The following is a 12920-nucleotide window of genomic DNA, read 5'->3' as shown; positions in this document are numbered from 1 at the left end:
AGAAAAACAAAGATCTTTTTTCTTGGGTACCCTCGGATATGCCAGGTATAGATCCAAAGGTTATGTGTCACAAATTGTCTGTTTGTCGGGAGGCTAGACCGATAGCACAACGGAAGAGGAAGATAGGTACCGAAAGGAAACAGGCGGTCGAAACAGAAGTGGCCAAACTACTTGAAGCAGAGTTCATCCGGGAAATACAATATACAACATGGCTTGCAAATGTAGTTATGGTCAAGAAGACGAGTGGGAAATGGCGAATGTGCACGGATTACACAAATTTGAACAAAGCCTGCCCAAAGGATGCCTACCCATTGCCCAATATCGATCGACTAGTTGATGGTGCATCGGGGCACAACATGTTGACATTTCTTGATGCCTATTCAGGATACAATCAGATTCAAATGCATCCACAAGATGAGGAGAAGACTGCTTTCATTACTGATTCGGCTAACTATTGTTATCGGGTAATGCCCTTCGGACTCAAGAATGCCGACGCCACATATCAGCGACTCATGAATAAAATATTTCAAAATCAAATCGGCAAGAATATGGAGGTTTATGTGGACGATATGGTTGTTAAGTCAAATGACCTTCATAATCATATCTCGGACTTAATTGAGATTTTCCACCAGGTTCGACGGCACGACATGCGGCTCAATCCGGAAAAGTGTGTCTTCGGGGTAGCAAGCGGCAAGTTTCTCGGCTTCATGCTTTCGACTAGGGGTATTGAAGCCAACCCTGACAAATGCCGAGCAATAATCGACATGAGAAGTCCCCATAATGTTAAAGAAGTGCAACGACTGGCTGGCCATCTCACTGCATTATCAAGGTTTCTTCCATGCCTCACAAAGGTGGCCAAACCAATATTGGGGTTGTTGAGAAAAACTAATAAATTCGCATGGGCCGAAGAGTGTGAAACGGCCTTTCAAACATTAAAGTTGCGTCTCGGAATGCCTCCAATCCTCTCAAAACCCGATCCCTTATCGGCCATCATAATATACATGTGCGTTTCAAATGAGGCCATCAGTTCGGTCTTGGTCCAAGAGAGGGACACACAACTACCTATTTATTTCATTAGTCGCATGCTGCAAGAAGCGGAAACTAGATATCAGCTGCTGGAAAAAGTAGCACTCGGACTTGTTCATACAGCTCGAAGGCTTCGGCAATACTTCCAGGGGCACAAGATTGTAGTTCGGACGGATTGTCCCATTGCTAAAGTCCTGCGGAAACCCGAACTGGCGGGACGAATGATGGCGTGGTCCATTGAGCTCTCAGAATTCGACATATCATTTGAACCGCACGGGCCGATTAAGTCGCAACACTGGGCTGAATTCGTCAATGAGCTACATCCCAACGGTCACTTTCAGAGCGACCAATGGACAATGCATGTGGACGGCTCTTCAAACAATACAGGCAGCGGGGCAGGAATAATACTCGAAGGGCCGATGGGGGTAGTCCTTGAACAATCCATGCATTTCGGATTTCGAGCCTCTAACAACCAGGGCGAGTACGAGGCACTTTTAGCGGGACTAAGACTGGCAGGTGACATTGGGGTCCGGAGATTAATTTGTTGGACAGACTCCCAGATCGTATCGGAACAAGTTAATAATCATTTCCAGGTGAAAGATCCAAATTTGCTACGTTACTATCACCTATTCCATAACATGTGCTCCAACTTCGAGGAAGTTCAAGTACGACACACGCCGAGAGAAAACAATGAACGAGCCGACCAACTAGCCCGGTTGGCAAGCAGTGCTCGGAAACCAGGCCAGCTCAGAACCACTCTACATTTTGAATTACCTACCCCGAGCATAGCCACAACTGAAAACTTGGCAGTGGAAGAATCAAGTTCGGCGGCATCCAATGCAACGTGGATAACGGAACTTCTTGAATTCATTCTTCATGGCAAAGAACCGGTCGAGCCCTCGTCTGCCAAAAATTTACGAGCCCAAGCTGCTAGATACTCTGTCATCGGGGGTGAATTGTATAGAAGGGGTTTCTCAACCCCATTGCTGAAATGCCTAGACTCGGCGCAGGCCGATTATGTGATAAGAGAAATTCACCAAGGCATCTGTGGGTCACATTCGGGCGGACGGACTCTTGCGGTAAAAGTATTAAGGGCAGGTTATTATTGGCCAACTCTCAAGAGTGATTGCGCACAATTTGTTAAGCGATGCATTCAATGTCAAAAATATGGCAACCTAATCCATGCATCGGCAGAACAGCTGCATAGCATCAGCTCCCCTTGGCCATTTGCTTTATAGGGGATGGACTTGCTCGGACCGTTCCCTATAGCTAAGGGCCAATGCAAATTTTTGTTGGTTGCCATAGACTACTTTACAAAGTGGATCGAGGCCGAACCGTTAGCAACGATCACAGCTTGTATGGTTCAGAAGTTTTTGTGGAAGAACATTGTCACGCGCTTCGGTATACCATATGCCATTGTAACCGACAATGGTCTCCAATTCACAGATCAAAAGTTGAAAAAGTTCATCCAAGACTTAGGCATACGGCATCGATTCACATCGGTTGAACATCCTCAATCGAACGGACAAGCCGAGGCGGCAAATAAAGTCATCTTAACAGAGTTGAAAAAGCGCCTGGGAGATTCTAAGGGCGCCTGGGCCGAAGAACTAGTAGAAGTTTTGTGGGCTTATAGATGTACGCCTCAATCCACAACAAAGGAAACACCGTTCCGATTGACATACGGCACTGAGGCCATGATTCTGGTGGAAGTAGGTGAACCTTCCTTCCGCCGTTTACATTTTGACGAAGCAGGCAACGATGCATCTCTTCGGGTTGAAGTTGATGTTGTAGACGAGATCCGAGACAAGGCGCGTATAATGGCGGAAGCATGCAAGCAAAGAATGACCCGGAGCTTCAACTCCACCCTTTCGAAGCGATGTTTCAAGGAGGGTGACCTAGTATGGCGTGTACAAGGATCGATAAGGCGCAACCCCCGCGAAGGAAAATTGGCAGCTAACTGGGACGGCCCATTCAGAATCCGTCACACTCTAGATAATGGTGCCTACAAGCTTGAGGAGCTTTCGGGAAAGATCATCCCAAGAACGTGGAACTCAACTCACTTGAAGGCTTATTTTAGTTAGAAATTTTCTGTGTAAAGATAGTGATCCATGTATACATACAGAGTGCACTCTTTTCCTTGATCGATCTTTTCTCCTCTTAGAAAAAAGTGAAAAGAGGTTTTGGCCGACAAGGTTTTTAACGAGGCACATATCAATGAAATGAAAGTTCCAGCTCAGTCTTATCATTTGCTGCACTCGAAAAAAGGCTTCCCTCCCGAGTAACCAACTCGACCAAGGATGTACCTTCAAATCCCAACTAGGGGTGGGTATACGGACCGGTCCAGCCCGTTTAAGGCCCGGTCCGTAAAACCCGCGTTTTATACGGGCCGGATAAGTCCGGTCCGTAAAATAAATGGACTTATTTTTTAAGTCCGTATCCGGCCCGCCAAAATCCGCGGATAACGGACCGGTCCGCGGGCCTAAATAATGGTTCAAAAAATAAATTTTTAAAAAATAAAAATACATAAAATTAGAAGAAAAAAAATATTTTTTATTTATAAGCTAAATTTTTATCATACTAAAATTTATCAATAGTTAAAATGGTTTCAAATACTAAATATTAAAATATTAAAATAAAAATAATTACAAATACTTAAATAATAGTACCAAACTTTCAATAATAAAAGCATCAAAATGTCATAAAAGTAATTCAAATGACAAATACCTACCAACTAAACATAATTTTAATGTCATAATAATTTAAAAAATTAAATACACAACTTAATATTAAAATCATAATATTTAAAAATATTAATTAGTGAAGTCCGCGGACTAGCCCGCTAGCCCGCGGATTAAATCCGCTAAGTCCGCAGACTTCACGGGCCGGGCTAAAAAATTAGACATAGTCATACGGATTTGAAAAAAACGGGTCCGTTATCCGCGAAATCTGCGGACTTATGGACCGGTCCGCGGACCCGGGTCCGTCTACCCACCCCTAATCCCAACCAAGGTTTCCCTCCCGAGTAACCAACTCGGCCAAGGATGTACCTTCAAATCCCAACCAGGTTTCCCTCCCGAGTAACCAACTCGGCCAAGGATGTACCTTCAAATCTCACTCAAGGTTTCCCTCCCGAGTAACCAACTCGGCCAAGGATGTACCTTCAAATCCCAACCAAGGTTTCCCTCCCGAGTAACCAACTCGGCCAAGGATGTACCTTTAAAACTCACTCAAGGTTTCCCTCCCGAGTAACCAACTCGGCCAAGGATGTACCTTCTAAAAAAGCATCAATTCCGAATGAAGTCGTTCGGTCTTAACTCAAAAGGCATCAACTCCGAATGACTCCATTCGGTTTTGACTCAAAAAGGCTCCAATTCCGAATGACTTCATTCGGTTTTGACCTAAAAAGCTCCAATTCCGAATGACTTCATTCAGTTTAAATTCAAAAAGGCATCAACTCCGAATGACTCCATTCGGTTTTGACTCGAAAGGCTCCAATTTCGAATGACTTCATTCGGTTTTGACCTAAAAAGCTCCAATTCCGAATGACCTCACTCAGTTTTAACTCAAGACATCAACTCCGAATCAATCCATTCGGTTATGATTCAGGCAACAATTCCGTGTGACTCCGTTCGGCCTTGACTCAAAAAGGTCTTGATCCCGAAGAACCCATTCGGTTTTTGCCCAAAAGCAATCAAGTCCGAATGACTCCACTCGGTTCAGTTCAATCAAATCCGAGGGAACTCTCCCAGTTTTTCATGACCAAACGAACCCATTCGGCCTTGATTCAAAGAACAAATAATTCCTAAAGAGTCCATTCGTTTTTAACTCGTTTAAGCGGACCTTGTTCGGTTTTAGTAAAAGACCAACTTTAGATTGATTCTCATTAAGACGGCGGTATTTAACTTACGGTTCTACGTGAACTCCGGATTCAACAATTCAACAATACGCCAGATGCTTACGAAATGCAAGTAAAAAGTCAGCTTTCATTACTTGGAGCAAAAATACAAAAAAGGCTCTATCGGCCTATTAAATCCTACACTATTCATATTCTACGAAGTACAAAAAGGCAGTCACTCATTAGGGTGAGTGGGGGCACCCTCCTGAGTTTCGGGCTCGTCCTCTTGCTCGTGGGTCGGCCCTTCTTGATCATCCTCGGCTTCATCGTCCGAAGCACCTTGAGCCTCTTCCCCCTCGGGAGTATCATCCGGCCCATCACTATCAGGCATAGCTCCCGCAGGTATTTCGGCAAACGACATCAAAGACCCTTGGTAAAAGTCCTTGGTCATGTCAAACTCAAAGTCCTCGCGAAAACGGCCGAAGTACTTTGCTTGCCGAATGGCGTGGTGAAATCCGGCCTCATGCTGCGCCACAATTTGATCCTTCGCCGACTCCTTAACCCTCTCCAGCTCGGCCTGTGCCTCTTCGGCTAGACGCTTCCCCTCGTTCTCCGCTTTTTGAAGGTCTAGCCGAAGAGTATCATTATTACGCCTTTGAACGTCTAGCTCAGCGGCAAGTTGGCGGTTCGTAGCTAGGGCCCCTTGGGTTGTAGCACGGGCCTCGTCCACCGCTCTATCGGCCTCTTCCAACCTCTGCCTCATCTGCACCAATTCACCTATCGGCCCCATGGCAAGTTGGTTCACCAATGCGAGAGACCGAGACTACAATTCACAATAATATTTCCACTTGGACGTGGCGTCCATCTGACTCAATAACTCCCGGCCCTGCTCCGAGAAGCCCTCTGGCCGAACGAGTGAATCGGCAGACACACCTTCACCCCAAAAGGCCCTAGACATCAACCCCGGGGGGACGCAAATTACCGTTCCGCCTGGTGAAGACACGGTTTGTTTCGACTTTTTGGTTTTCTCAGGCCTCTCTTCGGCAGCTTTTCTCTTATGTCTTTCTTCGGCCACTTCCTTCCCTTTCTTCCCTTTTTTGTGCTTGCGGGTCGGTGAAGGAGGAGCCCGGTTGTCTTGTTCTGGCCGAGACGATGGAGCAACTGATGAACTACCCATAACTCCGGAAGCTTTCACCTGGTGCACCCGACTGGCAAGGAGGTCACGAATATTGAACTCGTTTGCACCACTCTTCACCATGATTCCTGCACGAATAACCAAGTGAACATCAATATGAATTTTGCTTAAGTCTGAAACTAGAAAGTCACTTACCTATCAAATCATAATCCCATCGGGATGACTCGACCAAGTTAATTAGCGACCTCGTCGGCAAACGCCGAGGAAGTTGAAGCAAAAATTGGACGTTTTGTCGCTCTTCGGCTGTGAGAAGCTCATCCGGCACTCCATCATATGGCCGAGGGGCACGTGTCCAGTACAACGGAAACAAACTCCTGTCGTCCACACCAAAGAAGAAACGACGTCCATTCGGCCGGATGGTCACTCGGAAGAACCCAGCCTTGAAGTTCTTATAGGACGACGTAAAGCTATCCAGAAGTTGCCGAGTCCCCACTCGGTTAAGAGATACCCACTTCGCCAAGTCAGACGGCCGACACGAATAAAAGTAAAGAAAAAGCAAGGGAGAAGGCCTAATATTTACACATCGGCATAGATGTTTGAACCCTTGAAGCTGGGCTCAGCTATTCGGATGAAGCTGGGTCGGCGCCACATTCAAAACCCGAAGAACTCCCATTGTAAACTCATCAAAGGGCAGCGTCACTTTCAAATCTCTCAAAAGGCAGTCATATATATAGAAAGACGCCATCCTCTCGGCCTTCTTGTCTAAGCAGACCGTGTCGGGATCGGGGAACGCATTGTTTCGGCACGCTCGAACCCCGATCGGGTATGGTTCCTCTTTCGCGTCAAAATGTAAACATTTCGTGTAATCCAATAAGTTGGTAATCATTGTGGTATCTCGGTAACGCGAGTAGTATGAAGTCACCTCTCCATTCACCCATTCATACCCCGGCACTTCGGAAGGCCCATATCTTTGTCGATTTGAGACACGCCTAGTCCTAATTGGCTCCTCCTCACTCCCACTGGTCGAGGCCCCTTCGGATGCGCTCATAATCTCAGTAGATCGTCCATCTTCGTTCGGCGAATGTCCCGAATCACTGGATGATGACCCCTCGGATGATGATGACCGAACCTCACTAGCCGAAGAACTTTCAGATGAAGTAGTCATAAAAGCAGACTTACCAAGACTGCGAATTCACAATGGTCACTCGGCGCGTAGTTCAATCTTCAAACTTGCTCGGGCAACACGATTCGGCTGAGAGCGATATGTGTAAAAGGCCCCACCACTCATCGCTATATATAGCAAAGAAACAAGGCGGGAAAATTTCAAAAATTCGAAAAAGTATAACTGCCTAATTTTCAAGATCCAATGCTAGAGATCATCCCAACCTTTCAACTGCCCCATCACTTAACCTCACATCTATACCCTTGCAAAAGGTCTCCCTTTCACAAGGCTAGGGGGCAAGTGTACTAGTAGGGTTATTCGGCCACCTGGCTCCGACACCCAATCGGCACCCGAGTGGCCGAACCAGGTGGCCGATTAGCCACCACATGATCCATAGATCCAGATCTCCACTAATGAAGAGTTAAGGACTCCCCCTAATTAGGGATTAAGAGTTAATCATACCAATAAGCCGATTAGAGGCACATTACCTAATCCGGTAATCCTGTTGCAGGGCCCATGGGAATCCGGGCCCATGAATGTCAGTATAAATAGCTCATGTCACAAGGTAACGTCACTGTTCATTAATTATTATCGATATTTGTGCTTTGTCCTGACTTGAGCGTTGGAGTGCTTTTTGCAGGTACCTCCCCCCTCACCGGAATATTCGATCGGAACTCTCGTTCGGCCCCACCAAATACGAGAAGATTACTAGTGTGCCCTTCAGACAGGTACAACATGTTTATAAAAAAATTATTAAATCAGTATAATTAAAATCTCTATATAAAAAAAATACCATACACACTTCTTCCCCCCTATTCCACTCTATCAAAATAAAGATACATTAATGATTGACTGTTTTTTTTAAATTGTTTTACCAAACATAAGAATTTAACATTTTTCTACCTTCGAAATTTAGGAAACTAAAGTTAAATAAATAAAAAATTCTCCTACCAATTCATTAAGATTGATTTTTATTTGATTAATAGAATAATTTTTTTACAAAGATAATGCGTGCCTATTGAACTAAACAAAAAGCCTCTTAAAAAAATATGGGTTATGTTTAACAAAATGTAATCGAAAGGTTATTGTTTTTTTTAACCATATTACCAATGCAAAATATTTATTGATCTCCTTAAAAAAAATTGTTCAGTTATCTTTAATGGAGTTCTATCTACACTTTTATAATTACAAGATTCGAATCAAGATTTTCATTAAGGAAATAATTAAAGTTGTAGTATACAATAAATTAAAAATTAAACATGCAATATTTTTTTTATATTAAATGTTTAAAAAGTTAAATAAATATTTTAAGAATAAGAATGAAATAAAACATAAGAAGGCAGTTTCAACTAAGCTTTTCTATTTAAAACTCGAACTAAAACCTTGATTAAAAAATAATTAAACGTGTAATATAAAATAAATAAACAATTAAACATGTAATATAAAAAAATTAAAAATTAAATAACTATTTTAAGGATAAAATAATATTTGACAAACAAAACTTAAAAAAAAATTAATAATAAAATAATATTTAAAACAAAACTTTAAAAAAAAATTAAAAAAATTAAAGACTAGCTTCCCAAGCAATATTACAAAAGCATTGTTATAATCTCAAGCGTGTGGTTCAGCGGTAAGGATTGATCCATGCTTAAGCAAGATCAGGGATTCGAATCCTGCCTTGTGTATGCAGTCGCGTTAAATCTTGTGGCTATTTATCCCATATGTAGCGAGAAGACTAGTTACGTTTATCGGTGATAGATACTCCAGGAACGAAAAAAAAAAAATATAAGCATTGTTATATCCTTCAAACGATCGAATCAGTTTCCGAATAATTAAAATATTAATATTTTTTAATAAATTTATTATAAAATAATTATTTAATTTAATATTTTATTATTTAAATTAATTTTTTAATAATTCAGAACAAGTTTCGGTCCTTTGATCGGGAACACCAGTATTTTTCTTGTTACATAGGTTTCGTGAAAATAGAAAGAGATGATAGCTTTTTAAATTTCCCACAATCCACTCCATTTATCGTTCTTGGCTCGTCACTAATCAAACCATGGAAGAAAGAGAATAAAGTGAATAAACCCTTTTTGAAATAATTGAGCCACCCGTTGCACTCAAAATGTACGATAGCAGAATTGAGATTATTGAACCGAAATCAACGGTCCAAATATGCAACGATCATGTTATATTCTTTTCTATCTTTATAAATAAAAAAACATACTTAAAACTTCCTAGTACAGGAATATGGTCGTACTTTGTTTGCTGTGCTTAAACACTAGAAAGCCAACTCAAACCGCACCATTCTTCAAACTCTGAAAGTAAGCTTCGCTACTAAGCAAACTCAACACCGCACCACTCTTGGAACTCTGAAAGTGAAAATGTCTTTCTCGCCTTCGCCTTCAAAATCTCGTCGTCCTCAAATTCTCGCTAATTGCTCTCCGAATCTCCTCAAACAAATGCAACAAGATACCTGCTACATATGTAAACAAGTTGGACATTGGTCTTGGTTCTGTCCTTACAAATCCCCCACTAAGCCCGTTTCGCCCGAGCCCAAGCCCAAGCCCAAGCCCGATTCCCCAGTTTCCTCCGACGCCATACAGTGCCGTTGTGGCCATGGCGCTTGCGAAGTCAAAACCTCACGGAGTGGCAGGAACTTCTATGCCTGCCCCATCAAAAGGGTATGCTTCCAATCCAACACTCTCAAGTTTCCTTTTTTTTAACCTTTCATGATTGTTGTTATTATTTTGATGATCATGATGATTAGGGGATAAAATGTAAGGATTTTGTGAAGTGGTGCGATGATCCTATTGATGAGAGAGATTTACAGCCTCCACCGTTCAAGTACCCTGTGTGTGCGTGTGAGGCCGGAGTGTGTAGAAGGGTTATGGGTACTGAGAGCCACGATGCCTTTAAGTACTATTTTACTTGCCCTTTTAGACAGGTATCATATCACCTTCATTTTCTGATTGCTATTATTGTGCTTGTTTTTTAGGGAAAGATTTATGTTTAGTACCAAAAAAAAAGTCTGAATTGTATGATAGTTATGTCCTGTTGAATGTGGCAATGTCAGATTATGTATAGCAATTAGCAAGTACAAGTAGTATCATGAGTTTTATGGATCATTCTCGGGTCTAATTATTGTCAAACAGGGTCATGGCTCTTGTGGGTACCGTGTGTCGGTGGATGAATTGCTCAATAGCAATAGCAGAAACACTGTTCCTATCCAGCAAGATGAATTGCTCAATAACAATAACAGAAACACTGTTCCTACCCGGCAAAGCAGGCAAAGAAGTCTGCATGATTTTTTTGAGGGGTGCCAAAATGATAAAGTTGATGATGAGTTGGGTAAGGAAGATGGTTTGCAAGTACAGATCAAAAGGATAAGAATCACGGACTGTTCTGAGAGTCCTGAGATTTCAGAGAAAGAAGATGCAGGTGCAGCACTAAATAGAGCCAGTTTGAAACGGGTTGATGATGGCGATAGAGAATTTACAAACTCAGTGTCATGGGAGAAAATTGAGGCACAAGCGTTTCTATTTTTGTCTAGTCTATCAGCAACTTCAAGGATCCGTTGGCGACAGATTATGTTTCAGAGGCGCATTTTCTCTGGTGTTTCATTTGGTATTATTTTCTCTTTTTTTCTTTGTTTTTAGAAATATATTTCTTTCTTTCATGTTTCCTTTTATTTTTCTGCTTCCACTTTCAGAGCAAAGTTACATCATTTTGATTGGTTTTCCTTGATTCTTTACAAATTCGATTATAGGTCCGTGCAATTATCTCTTTAAAGTAATGCTGCTACTTTTTTAGCTATGGACCACAGTAGTAATAGTCTATACATAATTACTTATAGGAAAGAAACCCTTTAGACTTGCTCTGTGTGTTTCTTGTTCATCTGCATCAACTCATTATTAAATTTATCTCAAGTTACGATAGATTTTAGTGGAACTTAAGAATTTTAAATGTGTTAATGTTAGGCCTCTTATAAGTAAATATTATAAGAGGAGAGCCAAGACTTAGGTTTTATAATAGGACTGAATTGTTTTAGCAGTTATTGTTATTTTAATTAGGCACTGGGTGCTATTAGTGGGGGCAAGCGTAACTGCCTCTAGGCAGTTATTAGCAGAATAAAAATAGCAGAAGAAGCAGGACAAAGGTTAGGCAGTTTTTTAGTGGTGTTGGGAAGGGAGAGACCAAGCTCTCAAACATCTTGTGAGAGAACCTTTGTACTCAAATCAGTTTACTAAATTTCCTATGTAATTTGTAATTCTGTAACAGTTAAATTGAATAAAATTCAGTCCTTATTCTCATACCAGTTGGTGTCTATCAGTTAATTAAGTTACATATAATACCTTTTCTCTTGATCGTGCAAATTAAGCTTTGACACTAGTTTAAGCATATTCAATTAGAAAACTTTATCTGAGAGAGATCATGTGTGAAATTCTTCTTGATCTTATTACAGGATCTTGTCCAATGGGTTGGCTAGGCCGCCTTCTTTTCTTCTATCCAACACGAAGCTTGAAAATCCCCGCACCACAACCATTTTTCTGTTGTGAGTATGATTTCATTAGTTTGTGTTTATGAGTCTGTTTGGATATGATCTAGAAGAGCTTTGGAGAGCTTCTCTACTATAAACTAAGAGTACTTTTAAGTAGAAAAGCTCTTAAAAATACTTCTAGGCTTGTATCTAAACATGTTGTATTTGTATATCCACTTGATTTAGAATTATTTAGGTTGATTGTCTCCTATAATTATAGGTATCTTCCCATCCTATGATCCAATATTTGTTCCTAAACATACAAGTATGCCTGATTGTCCTAATGAGTTCAACCAACATGCTATTAGCGTTGTCCCACTTTCAACTGGTTGCCTTACTGAGGTTTCTGGAGACGTAGTGAGTCCCAGTAAATCACAAGATGAAAGAAAGTCAATAATGTCAAAGGCACAAAGGCATAGAGAAGTGGTTTTGTTTACACAACAACGACTTCTTAGCGATCTAGAGACCATGGATCTGTGCGAGCATGAGTCCATGAGAGAGGCAGCAGAGTTCACTTTTGGAATAATAAAAAATTTAGGAGTTGATTATAAACAATTTTCTGATCATGTCTTGGACTATATCAATTTTGTATCATCAATTGCAGAAATAGACAGGTGCATGGAAAATTCCCTTACTATGGAGGAGGACAATAGACTCTTTGAGGAGCAGAAAATGAGATTTGCTCAACTCCAAGATGACCATGCAAAAGCTGAAGCCTTGCTTGAAGCATTAAATCGGCAAAGACAATTGCTTTGTGAACAGGTCTCTAATCTCAAGGCCATGCTCAATGAAAAGAAAAAACAGTTGGAGTTTTGTGAGTTGGAGACCTTGAAGATAGAGACTCACCTTGGTGATTTGAAAAGGAAAATACTGGAGACTGATTTAACATTGAAGGAAAGAGCTGAGCAAACAGAAGTAGCAAGGAAACTAAGTGAAGAGAGACAAGCAAAGGAAATTGCAGCTAAGGAAATGCTAGAGAAGGCAAAACTTGAACTAGAAAATTAATTACTCCATATTAGTGAGGTGTATGTAGCACAATTTATGTAAATAGTGTATATTTAAGCTCATTTTCTTCCCCCTCCCGAGCTGTGTAGGCTTTTGCTTCTAACATTGGCAAGCTTAATGCATGTAATAATTCATCTTAGAATAATGTTTTTAGATGCTTTCTATGGTAATTCATCGAATCTCTTCTCTTAGCACCTTTTATTTGTTATTTGAC

The 12920-nt window shown here is 41.3% G+C and overlaps 1 protein-coding gene across 2 annotated transcripts; it reads left to right on the top strand.

Moving 5' to 3' along the window:
- Window positions 1-9390: 9390 nt before the first annotated feature.
- On the top strand, window positions 9391-12880 carry LOC109789642 (uncharacterized). 2 transcript variants are annotated; one of them, XM_020348650.3, is made up of 5 exons: window positions 9391-9845; window positions 9932-10108; window positions 10317-10788; window positions 11627-11716; window positions 11922-12880. In XM_020348650.3, the coding sequence occupies exons 1-5, from the start codon at window positions 9546-9548 to the stop codon at window positions 12704-12706; spliced, it is 1824 nt and encodes a 607-aa protein (XP_020204239.1). In that variant the 5' UTR covers window positions 9391-9545; the 3' UTR covers window positions 12707-12880. The 2 variants fall into 2 exon arrangements, with proteins under 2 accessions (XP_020204239.1, XP_020204241.1); XM_020348652.3 differs by lacking the exon at window positions 11627-11716 and having other exon boundaries at window positions 12306-12880.
- Window positions 12881-12920: the final 40 nt, after the last annotated feature.

The sequence above is a fragment of the Cajanus cajan genome, chromosome 4, assembly GCF_000230855.2.
Source record: "Cajanus cajan strain Asha chromosome 4, NIPB_CcT2T_4, whole genome shotgun sequence".
In the NCBI taxonomy this organism is placed as follows: domain Eukaryota; kingdom Viridiplantae; phylum Streptophyta; class Magnoliopsida; order Fabales; family Fabaceae; genus Cajanus; species Cajanus cajan.
This window is presented reverse-complemented; position numbering and strand designations above follow the sequence as displayed.